This window comes from Drosophila melanogaster, chromosome 3R (genome assembly GCF_000001215.4).
Source record: "Drosophila melanogaster chromosome 3R".
NCBI lineage: Eukaryota > Metazoa > Arthropoda > Insecta > Diptera > Drosophilidae > Drosophila > Drosophila melanogaster.
In genome coordinates, this window is record NT_033777.3 from 14,821,927 (window position 1) to 14,848,718 (window position 26,792).

Consider the following 26,792-nt stretch of genomic DNA (forward strand, 5'->3'; position numbering starts at 1 on the left):
CAACACTAAAAGTTTCTCCGAAAAAATGCACTTCTTCCCAATAAGTTCAGAGCTGGGAAAAATCTTTAGTGCTGCAACGACCTTGAGTAAGTGAACTTCATCCTGACTAAAATTAAATATTCCGAAAATCATTTCCCCTGCTGTTCAAGTACCCATCCTGTCAGGAAGCAGTTCAAAGACCCTTGATTGATTATGGTTGTTTGCCACAAGTTTTTCTGCCCAAGACAAGTACTAGCGAAAATTTGCCAAAAAGCTTTTAAAGTTGCCAACATCGCCGTCCTTCAAACCCTTCTGCTTGGTTGGTTGCCCTAACAAAAACTGCAACAGCGGCGGATGCACATAGCGTCAATCCCTCGTAGCCACAAAGTAAACATTTGATCGCTGCCCACCCTGCTGTATGAGACACTGCGAGAAATATTTCAGAGAATTTTTAAAACTTCTTCTACCCACTCTTGCAACTAATAGTACAGGTGTTCAGTTTTTGGACACTTTAATATTAAGTAAACTCATTTTTAAGTCAAATATATTGTTCTGAGTGCTCAGAAGTTCTTGTCTAAACGCAAACTGTGCACCGTTTTAGTCATTCACAGAGCAAAACCCACATAGGAGCACAAAAGGTTCAGGAGATAAGACTAATGCCACAGTTCTGCCGCTCCACGTGGTCCAAAAATCCGACGGGTGACAGCGTGGCTTTGGTGTGTACGTGGGCACCGACAGAACAAGGTACCAAATTCTGGAATCCTTCGAGGCGACAGTCCACCGCATCTCGAATTCGCACATAGACACAGGCTGCGTTGGTGGTCACAAAACCGAACGTACACCCACAAATCGCCAAATTGAAACATAACAAAAGGCGGCAAAGGCGTTTGGATACCCTGCCTTCCGCCCGGAAAATCCCCGCCTGAAAACTCTTGAAGTGCGGGGGAAGTGGTGTGGGTGGGGCGGTGGGAAATCGATTTATGAGTTGCCAAAAAATTATCCCGCCAGCCCACGGCTAGGTTTTTGTATTTTGTTTCGGTCCCGTGCCACAAAATCTTTTGAAACCCGCCAACTTTGCTCTTAAATTTGGTTCTTCGGTCGTTTGTGGTCATGCCGCCAATAGCTTCGGGAAAAATTTAATTCCAATGGTGAATGGAAAGTCTGCCGTGAAGAAGGCGAAAATTGATGGAATACTTTTAGGAACTCGCAAGAGAAGTGAGCGAGAAAAAGTGTTGCACTCTTTTTGGAAACGCTTCTTAAAAAATTGATGAGGGAGATGGTTTCCGAAAAGAACCTGAATGTAAAATAGGACAGTTGCCAAGTACATCGATTATTTGAAACTCTGATTCTCTGCTACAGATTTGATGATTTTACTTAGCTTAACGTGTATGTATGTATTTTAATTTGAATGCATAATCCCTTAAGCTAAAACTATTTTAAAGCACTTTAGTCCATTAGCACAACTAGTTTTCTATGATTAAATTGATAGGATTAGTTTTTTAGGTTAGTTTCGCCCAATTAAAGTGAATAAAGTCCAGGGCAACTTCTGGTTAAGCACTAATTTTTAGACACTGACAACCAAAGAAGCGCCCACCTTCATTCCCAGAAGTGGAGCTTAATTATTTGAGCCAAATTAGACTGAAGGCGAAGCCCTTCACAAAGAGTTTGTTAGTCACCCAACTACCCTCTATCCGCATCAGCATCAAAAGTAGCATTACCATCACCAAGTTAATTACGCTCCAAACATACATTTAGCTACACAAAGACAACTACAGGGTATGCACTGAGACAAAGTCTTGGAAAATAAAATTCGCAGAAATTATACTTTAAAACATCATTTTAGTAATGTGACTGAACTTTTTGATAAATAGTTCTCGTAAAAAGGATAGTTTATTTTTGACTTTCCATTGACTTTTCTCTCAGTGTACCGAGGCTAAGGACACTTCTTATCACTAACCTTCTTCGGCGGCCTTCTCCTTCTCCTTGCGACGCTGCAGCACGACCTTCTTGAAGACAACCGCCGCGGCCTCCACTGCATTCTGCAGCTCCTGTTCGCCCAAAGTGCTTGTGTGGGTGGCCTCCTAATGAAAAATGAAATGGGGGAGCAGGATGAAAAGGTTTCACGCTTAAGCCTACTGGTCTCCGGACGCTTGATGTTCTACTCACCGCCGAGCTGTTGGGATCGCCGCCCTCCTTGTTCGCCGAGGACTCGAGGGACTTGCCATTGACCGGCTGCTCCGCTCCAGATCCTTGGCCGGATTCCCCGTGGGGCTTCTCCTCCTCTTGCCCTGTGGATGCTACTGAGGCGACAGGAATTTCTGTTTTTTTCAGGCGCATGGCTAAATCAGAGTTTCTATGCATAAGCTGTTGATGGAAGGAGTAAATGTGCTGGGGCGTGCTACCTGTGGGGGCGGTTAACAGGAGGGGGTGCAAAGCGTTCATCAATCGGGTGCCGAAACAAGCGCAGCTACTCAAGGTTCTACCAGGGACCGCAAAAATTAATTAATTAATTAATTCATTCATTAGCCGTAAATACATAGTTACTTATGCGCAGGCAATCACTACTTTGGGAAGCTGGGGTGGGGATACTTCACTTGTATTAGGTGTAAAAATTTAAGTTTCTAATCACTGAATGGTTTATTGCTTGAACTTATATTTGTTAAGGAAAGCGATTTAAATTTTACTAAGGGGTGTAATATTGGCTTTATATTCTTTTTAATAGAATAATAGTATAACTTTTGATAAAACAGACATTGAACATGCAATTTATCAAATAAAGAGCACAACAATAATCACTTGAAGCTAGATTTGTTTTTTTTTTGTAGTTTTGCTTAAGCGAGGGACAAAGTTTGAATAGTTTATTTTGTAGTGTGTAATGTATATTTTCTACAAAATATATTTGTACAGATAGCTATCTACATAATATTGCTTTACCATCTTTGGTTTATTGTGTATATTTGATATGTTTCTAATGACAGTGAGCGATTATTTTATGGCTTAAAACTTGTGAATGCAAATGATAGGTGCTTGTGAAATAATTGGTAATAATTGCGGTCCCTGGGTTCTACGGATGCGTGATCGCAGATTGCAACCATAGCTACTATCAAAAATGACGTATCCTCGGTACTTACCCTCCTCAGCTTCGCCGATTCCTGTGCGACTGTTGCGGCGCCTCGCCTGCGGAATCTTCGAGTTGCCACGCGTTTTATCCAGGATATCAGCCAGAGGACGAGGGCTGGGTATTTTCGATATTTCCGTTTTCTTTGTGGGCTGATCAGCGAAGTATTAATTAATGTATTTTCACCTAGATCAAGGTTTGAGGTCAACTCACCTGAGTGTCCTTTTCGGGATGCGAGAAGGATCGTCGTGTGACGGGCTTGGGCGTGGTCTTCGCTCCAGAATCCTCGGAAACAGAGCGCATCTGCTCCGGTTTTCTTCTCTCGGCAGCATGGCTATCGGTGGCACTTCCACTGGCTGCACCTTCATTGCCCGAACCTTTGCCATTGGCATCCGAGACCTGTGAGAGTTGGGCCAGTTCCTCCTGCTGCATCTGCAGTTCCCTGGATTGTCGGCGCCTAATGCGATTGTGCATTAGAGGAGTACGGGGTAGTGCTGCTCCGCCATAGAAGCCTTGTGGGGTGCCCATGTCCGGATAATAGCCGGGCACACCACCTGAACCGCCACTGGCGCCTAGTCCCACGCCAGCTCCTCCCCCGTAACCCGAATCAGCAAGGACATTCTCGGCACTGTAAATCGGTCTTTGGGAGGAGTTCTGGTAGCTTCCATCATCCGAACCATTGTTGTAGATGATACGTGGCTCACTGCTAAATCCGGCATTATAGTTTCGTTCGTACTGCACCTCGTCGGACTCCAAGAAACTGGTCGCACTGTCGCCAAAGTAATCCACATATTCCGGGCGATTATCCAGCTCCTCAGTGACATCGGGAAACTGATGGAACTGCTGCTTGGCCTCCCCGAAAGTTCTTTCCTCCTTCAGGCAATCCTGGCGCACCAGGCGACTGGGCGATCGACCACCAGGCCGCTGCACAGCCGTTGGGATCTCCGGCAGCAATCTTCTGTTCTCCGGGTGTCCCTTGGTGTTCGAGTACTCCTCGTTGCTGTGGCTGCGCACCTTGATCATCTTGGAATGCGGATCACGGGAGTGATGGATGTTTACACTCTGACTACTGGAGTACTGCTCACCACCGCCGACGACCCCGGTGCTGGCCACACTGCCTCCGCTTCCCAGTTCGGTGCCTCCCACGGCGGGCACATGTGGCTGCGAGAGAAATTGCCGGGGATTCGGAACACTTGGGAAAAGGAAATTCTGTTTGGCCCTCGGCGAAATAGGCATGAATTTTGCCGGAGGAGTAGAGTGCACGGTGAGTGTGTTTCCACTGCTAAACGCTTCCGGATTTGGCAGAGTTTGCTGACGCATGAATTCCGGAGAACGTCGGAATTGCGGGGAAGTCTGTCGCTTTGGCGGAGATGTGGGCAGTAGCTTGACATGCTGCTCGGGATTTGGTAGAGTTGCCTGCCGCGTCATTCTCGGCTTGGGCATGGGTCCCACATCCTGCTCGTCGCTGGCCAAACTGGACGTTTGTGATTCGTAATTCAGTGGTGGCGGAGCCACTGTCGGCGGAGGTGCTCCCGTGCTGGGCAGCAATTTGGTGCGATGATAGGTGCTGGGCGGCTCTGGGAACGAGGTCTGCCTCATGAAGGGCGGATAGCGCTGCTGCTCACCCGGCGATCTTTCCGGGGAGCGACTGTACAGCCGGTTCGGGGATGTGGACATATATATAGCCGGAGTTGGTTGAGCTGGCAGCGTGGATTGGCGGCGCACCTGAAGCCGATGATGCGTGGGTGTCACCTCCAGTTGGGGCTGCTGTTGCTGCGGCTGCTGCTGCTGTACGTAGTTCTCGCAGTCACCCACCGTCACACCAACTCCCACTCCCATTCCGGGCATGGTGTTCATGTGGATGACGTCGTCGCTGTTGTAGGCGCTCGGATAGAGCGGACTCTTCTGCAGTTGATGCGGCGATGTGGGCGCCGTTAGATTCACGGAATTGTAATTGGCCAGATTGCCACCACTGCCGCTGAGAGCCGGGTCGTTGTTCAGGCTACTCGGAAGCGTCGACTGACGCAGGACCCTCCGTCCCAGCTGCCACTTGCTACTGGTTGTGGGCGTGGCAGTGCCACTTCCGTAATTGATGCCGTGCGTGGGTCGCGGCTGTGGGGGCAGGTGATGCTGCTGGTGGTGCTGGTGCAGGGTGGGGTAGCTGCCCGCTGATTGGGCCTCAATCAAATGCTGCTGCTGCGGATATAGGTTGTCCGCCACCGGCTGTTGTGAGTTGGGATTGTTCGGATCGTCCTCGGGATCTGTCGGGATAAAGGATTTTCAATAATCCGTTCTAACAAATTGCAATATTTTTTTTTTTAAAAAATCTTGGAAAAACTATTAAGCACTTAAAACTTATTTTAAATGCATGACTTTTGCTGTTCGCAGTCTGTTTAAAAAATGTACTTACGTAGTTGAATAATCCTTGAAGGATTCTTTCAAACATGCATATACTCAATCAAAGTCTCTTAGCCATATAATGAAAGTAAAATCCAGAGTACTTACTCGATATGGTCCAAGAACGCCGGATGCTCTTCCTCAAGACGTCGCTGGTGGTCAGATGGTCGACGGCACTGCAGGATCCCAGGGCATAGGCGTCCTTCAGCCACTCGCCGCTGGCCGACTGTATCTCCCTGCAAGAGCAACAACATTGCCACTTTAGAAACCAGAAAACCTCGCCAAACATTTTCCCAACTTTCGTTGGAGACGTCAAACAGTCAACAAGTAAATCGGCGACTCAGCGGTATCACGTCTGTCTGTCCTCGCGACATTTGGCAGACTGGCTGGCTGACTTACTCAAACGAACACTGAATGCCGGATTGTCGGTGTCACAGCAGCAGCAACAGCAACATGGAACATGAAACACCAACACACACCATGACTTTAAGCCAAGGTGTGAGCCAACGGAAGAGTTAAAGCCAGCACAGACTGCCTTGGGTTCGCACAAACAGACAGAAATGTATTTTTGGGGAAAAATTTGACGGCGAAACCACAACGGAAAAGTTTGGGGCTCAGATACCAAAGAAATAATTACATATTTAATGAATAAGACAAACTTCAACCGGAAGTTGGTCCTGCTTATGTTTAACTTTAATCTCACGTTTGGGTTTTAAATAATATTAAAAGTTAGCTTCATATGGCCATACATTGCATTACACTTCCATTTAATTTGAATAGCCATACTAAGAACTGGAAACGTATTTATAATTACCAAGAACTATATGATTGGAAAAGCATTTGTACAATTTAATTAAGTTCCTGGGAAAGATAAACTCTTTATTAAATTTCTGAAAACTTGATTATTTTAGCGGGTGATATAACACCCACTTATGTATTAAGCAAATAATAATTTATATATTACTAGAAAAGCTTTTTGGTAACGCACAATGGGGTTTCGAGAAAAAAGCGTTATTAATAACCCATTTGTACGTATATACAATTTAATATAATCAATGCGTGGTTGCCCAGATACAATAAAAAATAAGAATTCAATGTCTGGCCAGAAATTCATGAAATAATTGTATTTCTTCGGCCAGACACTGTGCTTTTGTGCCTGACTTGGGGGTGCAGTCGAAGCAATTGGATAAATTCCTGCTGAGAGGCAGACGCAAATGCAGACGCCCTCCATCAAAATAAAAAAGGGGCTGGGTCCATCGTGGTAGTCATCATGTGGCATTCATAATTATCCACCAGCTGCAGCAGACGCAGCCAAATTTGGTGTCATGCGTGTTGACAGGCGTGAAATCGCTGCCACCTGTAGGCGACCCGCTGTATTCTCGGCTCGGAATATCTACATGTACCACACGGCATTCATAAGTACACAGCAATTTGGCCTGCAGCTGCCGACGAGTTGGCCAAGATTTAATTACTCAAATGTCTGCGTGTGTGGCCTTGTCAACTCAATACGGGCATTTCTCAGCTGGGGAGTTTCTGTGTTTTTTTTTTTTTTTTTTGGGGCCTGGTCTCACCCATTAACACTGAACCTTTCGTGTGTGGGTCGCCGGACTCATCAGAGGCAATTGTTATGTTGCCAAATGTTGGCGCAAACCGAGAGATGCTGATGCTGTGGTGACACAGGGCGTATGCGCAATGTGTGGGGCGACTCATGTTTATGCTGGGCCAAATTGGGCCAGAACACATAGTGCAGCTCATTAAACGGCTCGGGAACTTGTTGACAGTTTGCTGCTGTTGGTTGAATGAACACGTTTGGGTTTTGAGGGAACATTTTGCAATCCTTCGAGCTGCCTTATTGCCAGGTTATCTAATGCATCACGGTAAGCCTCTTTTGTCACTGAAAGTTATGCCCAAAACTGTGTGCAGTTCGAAAAAAATGGAGTTAGAAAACAGGATTGCTTTACGGGGGAGGCGTATGCAAATTGAATTTTTAAATGAACTTTCTGTTGACGAACACGAGTGTGCATTTAAGCCGCTTCGCATCACAAATGGGCCATCAAAAGGGCAAAACAAACACGACTAGCTGCAAACAAAACGTTTCAAATATTCAAAACTGCCAAGGCAACCGAAACGTGCACTAAAAAAATCTGCCGCATCAGTTATGTGGAGTTTCAGTTGACGGCCTGTGACACCTGATGCCCACGGGTCGAAATGGAAAATAAACAAAAGAACCATTTCTATCACCTTACAATGAGAATAAACCTTTTCCTAGAAATATTTTCAACAAATGCAAGCGAGAGATTTTCGCTCTCTCTGTATGCAATTCCATACTTTGTTGATTCATCTGCACCAACAGGCTTTGGGTGACAATTTTGGCGACACAAAGCAACCGAAAGGGCATACAAAATTAGCTTGCAACGTTGCAAATTGCAACGTATGTGCTACAAAGTCCAACGCACAAAAATAAAGTAATGGGAAAACAATTGTCAGGGCGTAAAACCAAAGTGCAGTTTTGGGAAAGGGACCTCGACAGAAAATCACCCTAAGCTAGAAGTATGCTACAGGTTACATTGCCTATTTTTCGGCAGTATACGTAGAAATATCTCCTTCTTTAAAAGAAAATCTATCAGCATATTGTACAATTATATGAACCTTAACAAAATATCAATATTATGTATGTTATTAACAATAAATAACTACTATTATAATGTCCTTTACAGTGTATTCCGCCACCACGTGGGACAATCATGTCCCGACAAGGAGACAATGTAATGTTTTGTATTTTAGCTGGGTTTTCGTGTGCGTGAGTTGAATAGTTTGGTCGCATCCACAGAGTTTTGTAAGTTTTTAGTTGGCAATGAAAGTTGGACAGACATATAGACGGATAGAGAGAGAGAGAAGGAGGAACAGATACAGACAATGGGAGTGACAGAGGCACACTTACATTTGCTTGTGGCACACCACGCACACCCAGTCCGTGGTGCGCGATGTGAATTCGCGACAGGCTTTGCACACGCGCAACTTGCAGACGCGACAGGGGGCGCCACGGTTGGTGATGCGACCCAGTTCGGTGGTGCAGCGGGCGCAGTGGCGACTCGGGTCGCTCGTGTGTGCGTTGTGGTTGTTGTGTTGTTCGAGCTGTTGTTGTTGTTGTTGACTGGGCTGCATGGTTGTCTGTTGTTGATGTGGTTGTTGTGTGGCATCGAGTGGCTGCACTCCACCAACGACCTTGGCCGCACCCTTGCGCCTCAATGCATACAATTCGGCGCGCAAGAGCCTGTTGTTGTTGAAATTCGGTTGGAGTTGTTGATGAAAATGTTGTTGGAGTCGTTGTTGTTGTTGTGCGGTGTTTGTTGTTGATATAGAATATGATGTTGAAGTTGTGGTTGTAATTACAGTGCCGGTTGTTGAGGTAGTTGACATGGTTTTGGAGTTGTTGTTGAAATTGGAGTGGTTTCAATTATGGGTTTCGTTGTTGCGTGTTGTTGTTTAAATTACAGGGGGTTGTAGTGGTTTTGTATTGGGTCGGTTTTGGTTTTTGGTTCCGGGTTGATAACATAATTACATGACAGACGCATAGACAGTTTTGTTAGATTGTTGGTTAAGAAACGAAAACACGTTACAAAAAGTTAACATGACATTTTGCGACAGTCAGGCAAGGAGAGAGCAAGAGGGAAAGAGAGTGAGAGATAGAGATAGAGAAAGCGGCAAGCGTGTATGGTGGGTTTTCGGGTGTGAGTGTGTGTGAGTGCGTGATGTATGTGTAATTAAATGGAAAGAGACAAAGAATAAAAAGAGCACACAAAAACTTGTCATTAGTTGATTTAGTAGCAATTTAATCGATTTTCGAATTTAATTTTGGTTAATTTAGGTTAGTTTGATTGGTTAGGCAACATTTTCACGTGCGCAATGCATTTGTAAATTAATTAATATGATTAGTCATGAGACAATAGGTCAATTTAATTTGTTGCAGCAGGATGTGCACAAAGTTTAAGCATAAAATAAACCAAAAATATGAATGCAGATACTTTTGTGGCTGTTTGACATATGGAGTTTGAGTTTTATTTGTCATCGGGAATATGCATACAAGTCGCCTAATCGTATCCCGTATACCATATCTTCCCCCAACGAAACTTACATATAAGGTAAACAATGTATTTCAATTTGATGGATATGTTAAGTTCACTTGACTAGATTTCGTAATCTGTAAATCGAAGACGAATGATGAATTTGAAACTATTTAATTAGAATTCCAAGGACATACGGCCAACCTTACTAATTTGATTAGCTGGACAATGTTGCCTAATTAAATATCCCATCCCTACATCCCAAATTATGCAAATAGCGCACATGAAGGCGAAAGTTGGCAATCCAATTAAATCGGCAATCAAACGTAAGTCGATGTCCGGTTGCCAAATTAAGTTTGAGGTCCCCCATGTCCTGCTCCAATCTCTAGGGATTTTCGGATATTTGGTGCCCCCCCCCCACAGTTCTGTTTAAGACGGTTGCTTAATATTAACGTCCAACTGGCAGGCGAGAGCTATAAAACATGGCCAAGACCTGCTGACACATAAAACAAACACATAGAAGCGTACAGTAGCGGCCATATGTGTATGACAGTAGGATTTCTCCCAAAACATAAATTAAATCGAATTCCTTTTAAATATTATTCTTTACTAAGTAAAATATAAAGACGCAAAAACTATAAAGTAATGATGAATTACAAGACTTAGGATTTTATTCCAGTTCATTACAGTTCCATTACTATGACCTCATTTGTAGGCCAGTGTAATGATGTGATGTGTTGGTGAAGGAGTCACGCAGAGCGCATAAAAATCCGAAAAGACTTTGATTTCTGCGTAAATTATGTTGCCAGCAGGCCCACTAAGAATACTTTTTAATTCTAATTTTATCTGCAGTTGGGCATCGGGATCGAAGTGCGTGCAAGCTTTATTAGCGTCACAAAATCAGTAAACGACAAACGGCAACCACAGAGCCCAGTGAGGCGGCCCTCCAAGCGGCAGGAAGCGGAAACGAAACCCAAAACCGAGGCCAAGCCAAAACTGTTGCATACTCCCAGGAGCACAAACACAGCGAAAAGAGCACTAGAATGGCAAACTAACCACATACCACAAAACCCATGGCCGGGGACATGTTTTATTGGCCTGGTTAACGCATAAAGTCTGCACCCACCGCCAAACAGCAAAGCCACGCTGGTTTTTGGCCTCACAGCCCACGCCTAAGCACTGAAAAAAATGTGTAGTTTATTTCGGACTTTTACATTCGACTCTCAAAGTTCAATGTTAGAAATGTGGCTAAATTAAGTGACTTTACTATTTTGAAATCATGATGATGATGATTGGTTTGGACAAATTTCGGATCACTAAAAACCATATTATCCAGATTTAATTTAATTGAATTGTATTCCGAATTCAATGAATCTAAACATTCCTCGTTGCGGTATTTGGATTACGAAATGGAATTTATCAATTAGCAGTCTTTGCGTTGAAAATTGTTTAAATTTGATGAATTGTATGTCGAGTAAACTGGTATCTGTTTAAATTGTTATTACCTGATTCCGTTTATTTATTTAAAGGAGTTTTCTCTTAGAACGACATTCTGTTCGCCGTGTAGTCGTGCTCATGCTTAATGTGCCATCTGTTGGCATGTCAGGATAGCATATAGTCGAGTATGTGGATGTGAGTCGAGTCGCATGTTGAAGTGCTCGAGTGCTGGTGTAGTAATAGTTGTAGCTACACGACCAGCACGCCTGCGTTATGAATTAATAATCATAATAAGCCATTAGGGTGGGCAACACGAGCGGCAGGAGCGGCAGAAACGGGCTGCCAAAAAGTGCTAACTCTAATGGCCATAAATTCACAGTGACCATGAAAGTGGTGCAAAGACCTGGATTAGCCGACAGCCTTTGTTGTGTGGCGGCGGAACAGTTTTTGGTCTGTTTGGAATATGATTAAAAACCCTAACATGGCCTAAACAAATACCGTTACGCATGTTTCCCAATGTCCTGGCGCCCAAATTCTACGCTCTGCGGGCTTATGCAAATAAGCAACTAATTAAACTGATGTAAATCAGCTGCGTCCTTCGTTTGGGATCCAGATGGGGTCCTCATTTTGGACGCTTGGACGCTTGGCCGTGTGACCTTTTGGGCCAGATCGAACACCTGGTCCAATCCCAGGCCATCGCCTGTTGGTTTATTAGATATCAAAGGAGAGATAACATTTTCAGAGTCCTGCCGTGGTGCTTTGATGTCGCCTTGGGGCAGTAGACAACAGGCAAATAATTCGCTACTTATCGGGATTTACTGCTAATGCAATTGGTCTGTGTTTTGGTCTGACTTCAAATGCCATGGATTTGTTTGGCGAAATAAGTTCTGATTAGATTTGTGTGCACAGCAAAAGGATACAATCGTTAATTTTCTTAAAATATGTGCATGCTAATTTATAGATATAACGATTTTTCATTTGAACGACTTTATAATAAGTGAATTCACTGTAAGCGGTTTAATGTTTATTCATGGAAATGCTGGTTTAATTGGAATTTCCACGTACTGGTAAATTAAGCATTTCTGTGTAAGCCAATATAAAAATAGGGCTTTTAAAAGAAATCGCCTTTGTGAATGTTCGAAATTGCTATACATAAAGTGCACGTTATTTCTATAGTGCTATTTCCAGTTATTTAGCATCTAAGTTTTAATTACCAGCTAGGAAACATTAAATTGGTCAGGTATTTTAAAGCTTCGCAGCTGTTCATATTTTCATATTTCCACAAGGGAAATGATTGCCCACTCTGTCGTTTTCCCTGTATTTTCCCCCTAGATTTCCCACTGAAATATGCCATAATTCAAACCATTCCCGACCACAGTCAACGGCACTGGTCGTTGGCAGCACCAGCTTGTCCATTAGATTTACGATTTTAATGACGCCCAGTGCTGGCGCTGATGTGCCAGAGAATGCGAATATAAATAATTACCAGGCTAAATATGATTTGTCGGGGCGTCTGGAGTGGACTGCTGGATACTGGATGCTGGCTACTGGTTCTTGAATTTCGGATGCAGGGGCAAGAGCAAGGACAATGGCCAGTAGCTAAGGCAATGATGCCATGATGCCATGATGGCGTGGGTCTCGCGTTTCCGTTTCAAATTAAAACTTTTTGACAGCATTGCGGGCGAAATGAAAAAAATGGATACCAAACTTGAGACAGCCGGAGGGCATGGCATTTAAAATGTATCACAGGTGCTTTAATTTAAGGCATTCAGACTCGACCGGTTGAGCACCGGAAATGGCCTGCCATTTGTGCGCCTTTTAATTATGCAATGGACGACAAAATGGCGTCACTCGACGAAGCGTGTGCATGTATGTGTGGCTAAGTGCTTGAAAATGTTATTAGTTTTAATTAATTTTAAATGTCAGAGGGCTAAAACGCGGTAACCGGTAACTGTCCTCATCACGCAAACGGCCAAATATAACAAATAAACCTTCGTGTCTTACCACGGGCAGCGTTTTGCACTTATGCAGTTTGTGAAGCTTGTAAATTATCCCCTTTGCCAGTTGACTTTTTGTTGCCGCCCCAAAAAACAGCTTCAAACGCACAAACGTGTTGCCGTGCCGACAAATATGGTGGGAAAATCAAATTAAATGCGAATTTTGTTGAATTTAAAGCACTCGCCACACACGTGTCGTATGCTTAATGGGCCAGGACCATAAACCTAAATAAACGTTTGCGCCCTTTCCGTCTTTTTTTTTTATTTTGCACACATGTACGAGTATGTGCTCTGTTTTGCCAAGAGATATCAGGCATGTGGATCGTAAGCCAGTGGATACATTTTATCAAATGTTCTATTGTAAAACAAAGTGAAATTAAAGTTTTAATTAATATATTACAAAAAATTAAAATCTTAAGTTTTTATTCAAACCATTTCGAGAGAACATAACTTTAATTTTGATAATTTTAAAACGGAAAATTTTGCGGGGTATTCACCAATTGGTTGAGGTCCAAACTTGTAACCCTTTCCAGTTCTTAAACTTCGATTTGACACTGATAACCGGGCAAGGGACAGACATGGGTTCCTTCGGCCCTCAGCTGGGATCCAGCATTTGCATAATTACGAGAAGGATACGGAGGATGAGGTTTCCCGGCACAGAGTACATTGACATCTAAACAGGCGACAGACAATGGGTCATATGCGAAACTTTATTTCTGTGTTTGGCCATGTCTCGAAGTTAATGGTCCTCTCCCTTTTCAGTGGCTTCCCCCAGAGTTTACATTAGCTTATGGCCCATAAGGCGACGTCCTCAGCCGGCTTAAGTGGCCATCTGAAGATGAATGATAGTGTCTAGGACCACAGGCCACGGGCAAGCCATTATGAAACCCTGTAAACCCTTTTGCTCGTAATTAAGCTAATAAGGAACTAATCACTGTTGCATCACTAGTGTAAACTGCCGATAAACTTATCTGGGAACTAAGCGACCGGAAGGGCACTGTTTATATAATATATTTTTGATACTGCAATAAATTGATGGAAACCTGTAGTATACATTTTTAAATTTCATTCAGTTCAGCAGTTCAGTTTTCTCCTGTGTAGACCAGAAAACGACTTAACACACGTCGTATGCGCAATATTCATGAGCTGAGCTGCATTACGCATACGCCAGGTGTGCAGCGACTGCCAATCCCAGATAAAATAAATGCCAACATGCATAATGAAGTCGCAACAGGACTCGGCATTCTTCTCAATTTCTGCATAATTCAGTAAATAAAGCGCTTAAAGAGCGATGCCGGGGGAAAAAGGAACACGGGAACGTGGATGCCCCATAAATTTTGTGCCATAACAAATTTTGATTGCCGCGCATTTCGCACGCCATTCCAGCCGCACAAAAAGACAATAAAACCGCCATCTCCAAGATAAAAGTAAGCCATGTGCTGCAAAAAATAGCTCACGGCCACAGACGACGATACACAAATAGAGCGCGCAGATGAAAGCGCCGGATTCAGATTCAGATACAGCTTTCCTGCCCGCTGGGCTGTGATGTTGTCACATTTGTCACATCTCTGACAGTTTTCAAAAGCGCTGGCCGAATGGCAAACTAGAAAACTGTGTCACTTTTTTCTGACTTCTTTTTCATGTTTGCTTTTTTTTTATCAGCTGGAGAAGATAGAACGGGTAAGCGCAAAGTCAAAGGAAAACCTGCGAGATTTATGGCTGAGTTTTTGGTTGGAAATCCACTTTGGCAATGGCACTGAAATTGCCGAACATTTATTACTTAATAAACGAAGTCAGAACAACTATGTGGATGGCCAGACGAAATTGAAAAAGCCCCCAACGGAAGAGAATGAAAAACTTTGGGGTTAAGGGCTTAGGAGGGACTTTCGCTCCCCAAAATGATGTTCGAGATGTTTTTACAGCAGTTAGCTCTCGTTGTTGCGTCTTTTTACAGCGCTTAACTGAGCCATTCGTGCGTTAAATTATAGCCAAAAGTCTTTTGGGGCCTTTGGTCCATCCGCTTTTAGCTGCCTGTTGCCTGCTGCCTTGTTTTCTGTTTTCCCGAGATTTGCTCCAGTGCCAAATCAAACAAATCGTCAATTTGTACTTTCATTTACTTTCCTGCCCGCTCAACGATGAACGGCGAAAACAAATGGTGGGTTAGGGGGCTGGGGATGGAATGGGGTGCAATGGGAGGCGATGGCGCACCGGAAATCGCACGGCTGCCATTTTAAGCACCGGCTAAATAACAGTTAATCGACGCATCACCTGTCAGCGTTGTCATCGTCGCCATGATTGTTGCCTTTGTTGCCCACTGTTTGCTGTTATTCTTGGTCTTCACCCACTGTTGACCATTGTCTGCCATTCCGTTTTGGCCAGTTGTTTATTTATTTGCTTTGGCTTTCCAGCCAGCGCGCCCTTCTCGCGAAAAAGAAATGGAGGGGGGGAATGGAGGAAAGAAATGTTTTTTTAATTGACATTTGGGGTGCTTAATTGGCCGGACCGTTGTCGTTGTCCTCATTGGCCAGGCCGAGCGCATAATTTAGGTTTAAATCATATTTAAATCAACCCTGCATCGAATGACTTGAAAATTTTGTAAAGAAAATGGAAACCTTAAATGTCTACAGGCAATCTAGAAAGGATACAAATATTCTTAAACAAACATCGCTTCATTAAGCTGTTATAAACTTTATGCTGTAATATCATGTTTAAGAATCCCATTTTGGAATGTTCAAAGAAGGGATAGGCTTTTGAAAATACGATACTTTCGTAAATCCCAATCAAAGGTGACCCATTTGTAGTTGGTAACTGATATTTTATGAATCCGCCGCCTCACACACAGTTTTAATGTCCATTGTCGCCGCTCATTATCCTAATGAAATGCAACCATCAATCATGGCAGCTCGGACAGGATAAAAATTGTGGCCGAAAAACAAAAAAATGACCCATATGTGACCGGCATGGGGAATTCACTACTGGCAATCTAATAAAACACGATTTCTCCGTTTCTTTTCAATAAGCAATCAAGTGACTCGCACATGGCCAAATCCATCTATGGAGATTAAATGTGTATGGATGGGTGTGCCTATCGGTGTTATTTTCTCCAGCAACACCGCACACAGTCGTACAACATGTGTGTATAAAAAATGCCATGCATGTCGCATGTCCTGAATACCGGATAATGCTCTATGACAGCCGCGTGTTCAACGAATTTCAATATTTTCATTTATGGCCTCCGCCTCTGTTGCTCGGGGTGTTGAGTTTTTCTTTATGTTGCTTGCTTTTTTTTTGGCGCATGTGCGAAAACAACAACACGAGTGAACTGAAAAAATGGAAGCCTGCATTGTTGGTCATATTTCGTGATTAATATTTGATAGGTCCCACATGTAAACTAAACAAAATCAATATCAGGTAACTGACTCGCTGTGCGGAGAGTGTACAAAAATGGGACAATATTCAGCTCCACTCGTATGGCAGGGCGGCAAACATCGAATTGTAGCTGGACATTGGTCAGCTTGGGGCACATGGAAAATACTTCATTCAACCCACTCGATGTGTTAATATTCAAATCGGAACCACTGAAAGGATGTCGAAAAGCCATTGACATGGCAGTCACGTAACGTGACTTAAGTTTCGAGCTTGTTTCCAAGAATTCGACTTATTGACAGACGCGCTGAAAGTTATGAAAACATTAAAAGAGGAACGCCCACCCCCCAAATGCCTGGCAAGCTTTGGGGTTTTTTCTCCTTTTGGTATGGCCAAAAAAAAAAAAGGTTCACTGCCTGGGCAAAAATTATGGTGCCCAGCAAAAGGGAGAGAAGAAGAAATGTGAAATGCGAAAACGAAACAAAATTGCTAAACACTTAGGCAAATGAAGCTGCGACTGCGAACCCGGGCGCATTTTCCGGTCGAGAGCCTCACAAAATTTGCTTCTCCTTGTACAAAATTATAAATTTACGGCCGGCGTCTGCACAAAAATAAATATAAATAAAAAGAGTACAGAAATGCCCGAACTGGCCAGCTGGAATGGTTTGACTAACTTGACTCTGTCGGGCCGAGGAAAAAGAAAAGCGCCCGTAAAAAGTCGCCAAAATAGTTGACATAACACTGTTTGCTTTTCACCTAGAGACGTGCCAAAAGTGCTATTCATTGTGGATATGATTTTAAAAATCCCAGAAAAAGGTTTGCCGCTCGACTTATTGCTAAGCTGTGCTTTGTATGCTTGAAGAACGATATTTATTTGTTAGAATTAAAGCTTCCCTCTTTAAATTTATGTAATTTTAAAAATTCGTTATGAACATTCTATTTCTTGATATAAAAACCTACGCATCACGTAAGCTTTTAAGCTGAAAGACTCTTTTTAATTTGCTTTGCACTGTCTCATCCGACCAGCCTCAATAAATCCTCATATTTAAGTTGTAAGTGCGAATTAACCTTCTCAAGTTGTCTATCTTCTGCGATATCAGACTCTGCGAGTAAAAACTACGACCTTTGCAATCCAGATCACTATCGCCCTCCCACCCAGCACCTCATCCACTGTTCCGTTCCCATTGGAACCCACTTCAGACGAAGTAACCGTAAATAAAGTCGAGTCGACTTCGACGTGGAGAGCTACGTGCCGCCGACGACAAATTGTACGTGCGTAAATTGGCCGCCTGCCAAAAAGGTTGTTGACTTATGGGCAAACGCCCGCTTGCCGGCTCACAAATTTGGCCAACCAAGTGCCGTTGCCTGGCGTTACACGACGTCTTCCGTTTTTGGCCAACACTTCCCCTCCCTCACCAATGGACCATTTCCTCTGGGCAAGCGTGACAATGTTCAATTCATTGCCGGCCATTCAGAATTTTAAGTAATTGAAGGCAACGTACACGCTAACTAGCCAACAATTCCGTTTAATAATTAATTCCAGACGATTTATGACCCAGTCTTGGAAGGAAACGGGGGAAAATGGATTTGCATTTTCACGCTTTTCATCAAATTAGTTGGCCTAACATTCAAGCTGAAATTTTGGCTATAAGCAACCGAATAGCTGAGTCAGCAAGTAAACTTTATATTCAAGAATATTAGAAAATTTACTACTAGAAGTATATTAAATAATAACTTCGATAAATCATGCCTCTGCTCTTATCTGCAAATGAATATGAATTAGTTTAGTTGCTGAAATGTATTAAATTCTTTAAAGGGAAATTTATAACTATCCTGAGTAAGTAATTGGTCTAACATCACATCGATATTTCCCCAATAAAGTGCACACATGGAAATTTATTTGGCTTGTGCTAAAAATACAAATAAAATCACGCTCATAAATTGTAATTTATGTTGTAAGTTGAAAATGTCTGGGGTTCTGGATCTTTTTCACCTCTTTTTAATCTCGGTCAAACTCTAAATCCGGCGAACTCCATTGTTGGCTCTGCGGTTTGACTTGGGTGGGCGTTGTAACCGACTTTTATATGTATACGATTGTTGTTTGTGTTTGTACCTAACATATATCGCTGGAGTAGTTGGCTGTTAATTCCGCACATGCGGCGCACAAAGCGCTTTTCGTTTTTGGTTTATGTCTCTACATTGGCCGGCTATAAAATTTATGACAACCAACTTAATTCAATTTCAGCCATGTGTCAATCAACGGCTGCATTTAAGTGGAAAGTTATGTGCAGCCAATCGAAGTCCGTACAGTGTGTGTCATTTTGTTTTGACACATTTTTAAAGCCAACATATACAACAATGGCTTTGTAAAAACGCCGTGCGCAGCTAAAATTGATTTTTAATTATTTACTACGAAACTAATTTCAACGGAGACTTTGAAACAAATGAATTTTACTTGTTTATAAGCCACAAGAAATAGAATCGATTTTGAAAGGCCATTTGACTTAACCTCTTCATATTTCCCATGTGTAATTTGATATGTCAGTTCATCATTGTCAATCGAGGAACATTTAATTAAAGGCGATGTCAATCCACATTCGAACACTAAATTATCTGGCCCCTGTCAACCATAATTGAGCGCTGAGCTGCACCTGTTGAGGCCAATTTTCAATCGGGCAACAGTTTTGGCCAACAGACAGCCAACCTGACCCACTCGTGTCAAAGGCTTCTCAGAATACCGGAGCATGTGATTCCAAAGCTCCGATACCAAAGGCCGTACATCTCGGTGCAACAGGCAAATCAAGTATCCGCACCGTGCGCCCCATGTGGCTCGGGAAACGTGCTCGGGTTCGTGATCTCGGACGGCTGAATGCTGGGCATTAAAAATTGATTGTGATGGAAATGACAAAGGCACATTCAGCCCACCACTACACGTGCAAAAAGAAATACCATTCACACACACGGTTCTGGTCCGATGAATTTAATCTATTTCGAATGGATATGCTTAGATATTAAAAGTTACATGTGTTGTTACAGAAAAGTCTTATACCACTCGAATAGCCTGTTTTGACAATATAAAATGTAGACTGTTGATAACTTTAATAACAATTGTTGCTTATATAAGATGAAACTTTTTCCCTGTGCACTCGATTCAACATCCCAAACACGCGACCACAAATGAAAGTGTATCAATTTTATTTGCCATTCGGAAATGCCAAAATGTGGCTGTTCGGCTCGATGGAGCGACATCAACATAACTCCGGGCAACAAAGAAAGCGGGCAATTTGGCAAAAGCCACAAGGAAACAAAAACCCTGACATTGCCCCCATCGATTTGCATTTTGCCCAGAGAATGAACGGCTGTTTCGTGTGTGTGGATGACGAATGTGCGTGCGATTGGCATCGCATTTGCTGTTGCCGCTGCTATTACCCATACGCACTGTGATCACCCGAAAATACTGAAGGGGGCAAACTGAAAGTGGCAGGGCGACCGGTAATTGGAAAATCATCCATTACAACAGGCTAATGGAAACTCGGTAAAATTGTCGCTAAATTCGATTAAGTGTGTAAGCATCGAGACTTTGATATCGATGAAATGCTTCTCTACCCATCCTCGCATATCATCCGCCCCTCCGAAACCCACTTGTTTGTATCGCTGTTTTGGGTTTGACTGATTGCCTCCGTTGGCCTTTTTGCGCCCCAGTCTGGTTTCTGGCCACCGCCGCAGTCAGCCCGCGCATAATTATGTAACTCAATTTGTTGGCAGGCCCGGGCAAAAAGGCCATTATTTATAAACACAATTTAATTAAAATTCATTCTGTGTCTTGAACCAGAAACATCCATAGAAGCATAACGTTAGCATACAAAGCACACAACAATTTATGAATCGGAGGATTGCCTTCTCCTGGTTTAAGAAGTAACAAGATTTAACAATAAATGAGGTGCTCTGGAATATCTGCTGACCTGCATAATGATTTTGTTCCTTAACAAATCTATCATCGGGCTACCAATAAGCTAAATGTATTTGATAGATTTGTTTAAGTGTTTTCCTAGTCTTCGTAGACAAATTATTTTCTGAATTTTCAATTTATTCATGGTTCCTTTTATGGAATTAATAGATAGATATTTTTTATTCATTGAATAGACGAAACATCTGTGCAAAAAATTTCCATTTCAACTTCCTAATAAGAATTTTCCTGCTTTGTAAGAAGCTCCAAAACATGAAACTATGAGTAGCAAATAAATTCCTGAAAGGCAAATTGATATTTTCATTTTCAATAAAACATAAACGCGACCTCAGGTCGTGCCCCAAGTGAACCGTCTGTTTGTTTGTATGGAAATTATATGAAAATTGCACTTGAAACTTTGTCTTGAGCTGTCTGCCACTTGCAGTTGAAAGTTTTTCCGTATTGCTGCCGTCCTGCATCTTTTTTCCGGAAATTATTGATAGTCCCGTCTAAAGTTACGAAGAAATTTCAATATTAAATGGATTCAAAGTTAAAGTGTATAAATAAAATAAAATCATCTGCACAAATCCAGCAGTCAAGTGCCTTCGAACTAGCCACGGGGGCCAAAGGGTCAAGGGGATAAAGTTTCGTTCATGTGGTTGCCCAGTGGAATACAAGAAACCCTATATGACCACTATATATGCACGGTACATGGCGATTCAAGCACTTTGCCATTGTGTACATTCCTCACTTGTCCGACATTCCAGGTCAACAAATAGCGAAAGGCTTGCCTTCGCTTGAAAAGGGTTCCCTAAATCAGTAGATATCAAAGGATGTTACAGGTGAAATAATATCTCGACACTACTTCTAACCTAACGTAGGTAGTATGTAGCTTGATTTAAAATCTAAATAAAACCCTACCCTCTCCTTTTTTTTAAGCATTTACATTCGAGACACATAAATGTTAAATACCAATGAAAAGCCCCGCGAAAAGTTCGTTGAACCAGACATGGCAAGTTTCTCTCCGAAGATGGTTTGATTAATTGACGATGACCTGGCTAAAGACTTAATGCCGAACTTCCGTGCGAGTGGCAGATATACTTATTATATCAATTAAGGTAAGCAACAATGCTTTCTATTGTCCCCCCCAGTCCAGCGATTCTGCTGTCTCATAGGGTCGGACCGCCACTTTCCATCATCCATCCAACTTAATGTGCAATAATGAGTGTCATGTAATGCCAGACGCGTTCGATTCGAATTGCCAACCAACCAACAAACAAACAAAACTGAACTCAACTCAAACAGCAGCTGCATTGGCGGCTAAAGGAAAATAAAAGAGAAAAACCCAATGCAGCATTAGCAACGACAACAAATTAACATTTTTCAAAACTTTAAAGCCCCGACATGCGTTGACACTTTCGGGGAAAATTGCGTACAATTTCAAATGCAGGCACAAAACTTTACGCGTAATTACGACACTGGGGAAAACAGGAGGAAAATATAAATGGCAATAAGGGGGGGGGGGGGGGCACAAAAAAAAAACAAATAAATAAAACAAACCGCTGGCAAATCGCGTTCGCTGCGCCGTTGACAGTTGTAAAATGGAAAGGTTATCCGGACCCTGGTCGGCAAAAACCATGGACAGCCAACAAATGCGTCGAGGAAAGTGCCTTCGGAAGCTGCAGCTGCTACTGGAGCTACTCATGTCCCATTCCCCATGCCCCCCCGCCACGAACTCAATCCCCTCCTGCCACAGAGACTCCGCCAATGAGCTTCTGTCGTGGACAGTGACTGATGGTCTGGGAGAGCTCCGCTCTTTTCTGCCTCCAATGATTACGATGATGATGAAGACGGCGATGACAGGGCAGCATTTAACCAGCGCTCAGCAGTTAGATAACTATATATAAATTATGGAAGCCAGACGATAAAAATCCTCGACAGATCGCTCTAGAACGTCTACCATAGTTTATAATTCTAAATATACGTATGTTGAAAATGTTTGATTGCAATTGTGAACAAATTATAATTGGTTTTATCTTATTTTCCAATATACTCAGTATTCTGTAAATAATTGACTTTTATTTAAATACCTTTTTAGCTCAATAGCTGTTTTAAATTCAGGAGAAATATTATTTCTATTGAGTGCAATGCATTCGAGCTCAGAAACTCAATCGTTTAGCTCGGTTGTGATTTTCCATACAAATTCGTATGCAAATTCAAAGGTATATATAGCCAATAGTCGGGGCAACAACGCGCTCGCAAGGGAAGCACTTGAGCCTTACTTTGATGCACATATCCCCATTAAGTTGGCCCCCGTCGAGCTTGTGGCTCCCAATGCGGCCATGCAGTAGGTGAGAGAGAGAGAGAGATCTCTTGGCCTCTTGGCCCAGAACCCACTCAAATATGCTAATCCACTGGAAGTCCACACAGACCTCCACAGACAGCCCACAGTAGAGTGCATGTTTCTGAGCTTCAGGAAAAGTAGTTGCATAAAGCTACAATGCCTTTCCAGAATCTCACAGAGGAAGTAATTTGAAATTACGGAAGGACAGGCTTTCAATTACGGTAAGCTAACTTACCGATATAAAGGGAACATTCTGTAATCGTGGGCAATTGACAGATTCTGTCAATGACAGAAAATCAAGAAAAGTGGCTTTATATTCGCAGCTTAAAAATATTAGCCAGCTCTTATCTGTTTCACTTAATTCTTCATAACATACTTGTAATTTGAATTAACCTGAATATTATTTTCTAAACTTATTTATCCAGCTGAAAACTGTCGTTTTTTAATATCTGAAAATTTTCTAGCAGTCTTCAGTTAGTCAGTAGATTTCGTTAGGTTACTAGCACAAAAAAAAAACATTTTGAGTGAACTAATACCACTCAAAACGCCTTGACATATCACATATTTCATTCCCAGTTAAATTTTCCTAAGTAATTTCTTTAAAAGGAAGTGGTTTGTTTTCTTGAACCACGATGGAAAATCTCCAACCGGAGTCGGATCGCGTTGGCCATATTGTCTGGGATGAACCGGGAGCCTCGATTTTTGCCACCGCCTCCCAGGAGCCCGTACCGAATCTTCTGACCGAGTTCAAACCAATGCCGAAGGGCGAGGACGACTGTGTTTCTGATAAGGATGTGTGCCGCATTCTTACACAGTCGTCTGTCGCGGAGAGCTCATTGTTCCGAATGGTCAAACACCAGGTGGACGAAGTGGCCGCCATGCTCAACAGTCACCTGCATCCGCGCCAACGGAAGGAGCAAACCGATGTGGATGTCACCCTCGGTGTAGCAAGGGAACTGGCTCGCCAGCAGGTGGAGGCCAGTAGATGCCTTCAACTTCATCGCAATGTGGAAAATTTGAGGGATCTCGAGATGGAAGTGGCCCGTGCCCACACAGCGTTGGCTGTCAAGAACAAGATCACCAACAATATCAAACAAACGGTGGAAGATAAGCAGCGGGAGCGGGCCGAAGCTTTGGCGGAACAGCGAGCCGTGGAAAAGGAGCTGAAGGAGGAGAAGCAAAGAAGGGCTCAGAAGGCAGCCGTGTTTCGTAGAGATCTAATGGCCCAGATTACCGAGGGGCGTACCAAGCGGATACAAGATCATCGAATAGCTGTGGCCGAGGGTCGTCAAGAGCTAAAGGAATGCAAGGAGATAGTGGAGCAGGGAATCCTAAAGGATGCAGTTACAAAGGCGCAGCAGCGCAAGGTGCTCCTCGAATCCCTAGACCAATCGGCAGCCATGTTGAAGCAAACCCGCGAGGCCTACGCTCTGGCCCAAAAGAATAAGCCCGAGAGAGGACTCCTTGATGCCCTGGGACCCGTTACGGCGGCCTATGTGTCAAAGGCACGGAAACGACGCCTTGATGAGATCGAGGCCAGGGACATTAATGCCGCTCGGCTGGGCTTCCAGCTCAGCCAGATCAAGCACGATCTGGAGTCCCGAGATCAAGTCATCACCAGTCTGCTAATCCGCGAGCACAAGGCCAAGGAGAACGCGAAGGCCTTGGAACAGGCTAGAACCAAAATGGCCAAGAAGCAGGAGATTCGCGAACAGCTCCTCAGCCAGCGGGAAGAGCAGAAGTTCTTCCGAGATAAGGGTGTGCAGGATGCCCTGGTCATGCCCAAGGATCCCATGTGCTTCGGCGAACGACAGTATCGAATGCAAGTGGCCCAGCGGGAGAACACCCGGCGCTTGGATGTCCAATGCTACCAGGACATGGCCCACATGGTCGTGGAGGCCAAGAATAACAGGAAAGCCGCTGCCCAGGAGGTGGTTGACATTGTACAGGAGGTCTACAACCAACAGAATCGCCAGGATGAGCTTGTGGCTATTGAGCGGATGAAGCTGCTCTCCAAGCAGCCACCTGAAGTTCTTTCAGCGCTCAAGAAATCCATTCTCACCGAAGAGGAGATCAAGTCTTTAAACCTTAAGAAGTAGTTAATGAGTTTTCATTTAATACGCGCTAGATGCCCGTATTAAGGCTTGTAGAAACAAAAAATACAAAAAAGTACTTTTTGTTTTTTTCTTCGGGTTATTATTAAACCTACGCCCCCCTGGATGTTGGCTATTATTTATCAAGTATACTACCTCATGTGAAGCAGCCCACTGGCACAGGATGTGCTTAATTTTCCATTTTGCTGCTCTGCACTTTTAAATAGACTTTGCTGGCGCTGCCGGGATGGCAAATGAAATTCACTTTCTTATCCATTCTTTGGCCAAGCTTTTGCAGCAGGTCAGGTTTCCAGGTTTCGTACTCGAGCAACCGGTTTACCGACATTGCAGCTGGAAATTTGTTTACAATAATACGGTTCGAACGCACGCAGATGGGAGCGTAAGTGCACTTTGAAACCGGGCTTACATACATTTCCTTTACTTTCCATTTCTGGACTCATTAGCCGGCTGCCGGAGGAGACAGGTTTATATTTCATAACTGGCTGGCGAAGAAGGCTCAAGAATGTTGGCAAAGTCAGTTTTTTGGCAACCATTTTGGAGCACTCTCTTGACGACCTGCGGAAACTTTCCCTGGCAATAACTTTGGCTCCAAGTTTCAGCTTCAATGTGCAGAAAAAAAGATATATTTATGCTTTCAGTACACTGTAAACTATCGAAAGAAACTCTTTTTGGGTGCTGCGAGCTCAACTAGTTCTATAAACTGTAGTCATACTATTAAAATGAAACATGCTAGTTGTACTAACCAGGAAATTAGGGAAATTCTTGTTAGATCAATGCTTGGTTTCTTTCAGTGCAGACTTATAGAAGCGACCAGCACAATCACAACCCAGTTTCTGTTTCAACTTAAGTCTGCTGAATGGTGTGAGGTTGTTTTGTCTTTTCGACTCTGGTCTGGTCATAGAGGAGCAGCTTGGTTGGCAAACTTTTTATGCCGAAACTTTTTTTTTGGGCCAGATCTTCAAGTTGGCCAAAAAGATGTGAAGTTGTGTGCACAGGCGTGTCTGCAGCTCTTCCACCTGGAAGAGCGTTACTGGCTCTAATAGGAGTTGAGTCGTCGTGTGGCTGCAAATGTGTTTGCATTGCTATGAAATTGGAAACGAGATCTGCAAAAGTTGAGTAATTGAGCTGATTCTGCTTCGTTGGTCACTCGAATCGAAGAACCTTTCCTCCAACGTATTCATGCCACAACAATCATCTGGGGGCCCCATTTTCAAGCCAACCCAGAAAGGGGGAACATTGAGAGAAAATGGGTTGGTAAATAAAGCCTAGGCCAATAAACATTTTATACATTAAATTAAATTATTAATTTTAAGCTACACCTCATCATTCTGGGTTATCCTAATATGCTGCCTTGACATGAGAGTTGCACTGATCTTCCCTTAATTATTGTGACTAAAATTGTAATATAGAATATGCATTTATTTATTATTTATGACTTTTTCCTCTCTGCAGAGGCAGACCAAAAAAGGGAACAATGAAAGACAGGCTCTGAGACATTGAATGCGAGTCGGAGAACAAAGCAATAAAAGGCCCGAGAAGTGGGTTGTTGTTAGCTGTTTGCTTGCCATGCTGGGAATGGAAAATGGAAATGCTAAGGAAAATGAAGGAAATGCAATGTCGTTAACATGGCTCGTAGGTTTGGCTTGCTAGCTCGGTTGGCTGGCGGGTGGAAATAAGTCAGGTTGGCAGCCAGTATACGCATATGCTTGACACGGAAAATGCAGTGGCATTGCATACTAATGTGCCCAATGCCGAAAGACAAACGGGGGAAATAGATGCTCATAAAAATTACTTTTGGTGGTTATAAAATGCCATCAGCCACTTCCATTTAAAAGCGGACTCTTGATCTAAAAGCCCACGCAAAATGCAGCCCACAGATATCGGTCGAAGTGGCTGAAGTAGCATATATCTCACGATTATCACGTGGGCGCCGAGTGAAAATTGCGTGCAATTATCCAAAGATGATATCAGCATTGGCTGCCGTAAATATATGCGATCCATTATTATGGCCCTTGGGGCAGCGATTTGTT

General features: G+C 43.3%; 2 protein-coding genes and 1 long non-coding RNA gene across 7 annotated transcripts in view; 1 reads left to right on the top strand and 2 right to left on the bottom strand.

Moving 5' to 3' along the window:
- btsz (bitesize) overlaps positions 1-26,792 on the bottom strand; it is a 71,397-nt gene that overhangs the window by 17,835 nt on the left and 26,770 nt on the right. For 2 of the 5 annotated variants that reach the window (NM_001014622.3, NM_001275653.1), the window contains exons 3-8: positions 8,436-8,768; positions 5,603-5,730; positions 3,311-5,358; positions 3,111-3,249; positions 2,146-2,276; positions 1,937-2,060 (exon numbers count right to left, since the gene is read on the bottom strand). In NM_001014622.3, coding sequence (NP_001014622.3) covers positions 1,937-2,060; positions 2,146-2,276; positions 3,111-3,249; positions 3,311-5,358; positions 5,603-5,730; positions 8,436-8,768 — 2,903 coding nt within the window. Of the gene's footprint in view, positions 1-1,936; positions 2,061-2,145; positions 2,382-3,110; positions 3,250-3,310; positions 5,359-5,602; positions 5,731-8,435; positions 8,769-26,792 lie in introns of all 5 variants that reach the window. The other 3 variants (NM_001260180.2, NM_001014625.3, NM_001144584.3) reach the window with 3 other exon arrangements.
- lncRNA:CR46024 (long non-coding RNA:CR46024) lies at positions 18,823-19,434 on the bottom strand. The gene has a single exon (NR_133399.1). It is a non-coding gene; the product is annotated as a long non-coding RNA:CR46024 (long non-coding RNA).
- On the top strand, positions 23,117-24,811 carry CG3610 (uncharacterized protein). The gene has a single exon (NM_142139.1). The coding sequence runs from the start codon at positions 23,281-23,283 to the stop codon at positions 24,745-24,747; it is 1,467 nt and encodes a 488-aa protein (NP_650396.1). The 5' UTR covers positions 23,117-23,280; the 3' UTR covers positions 24,748-24,811.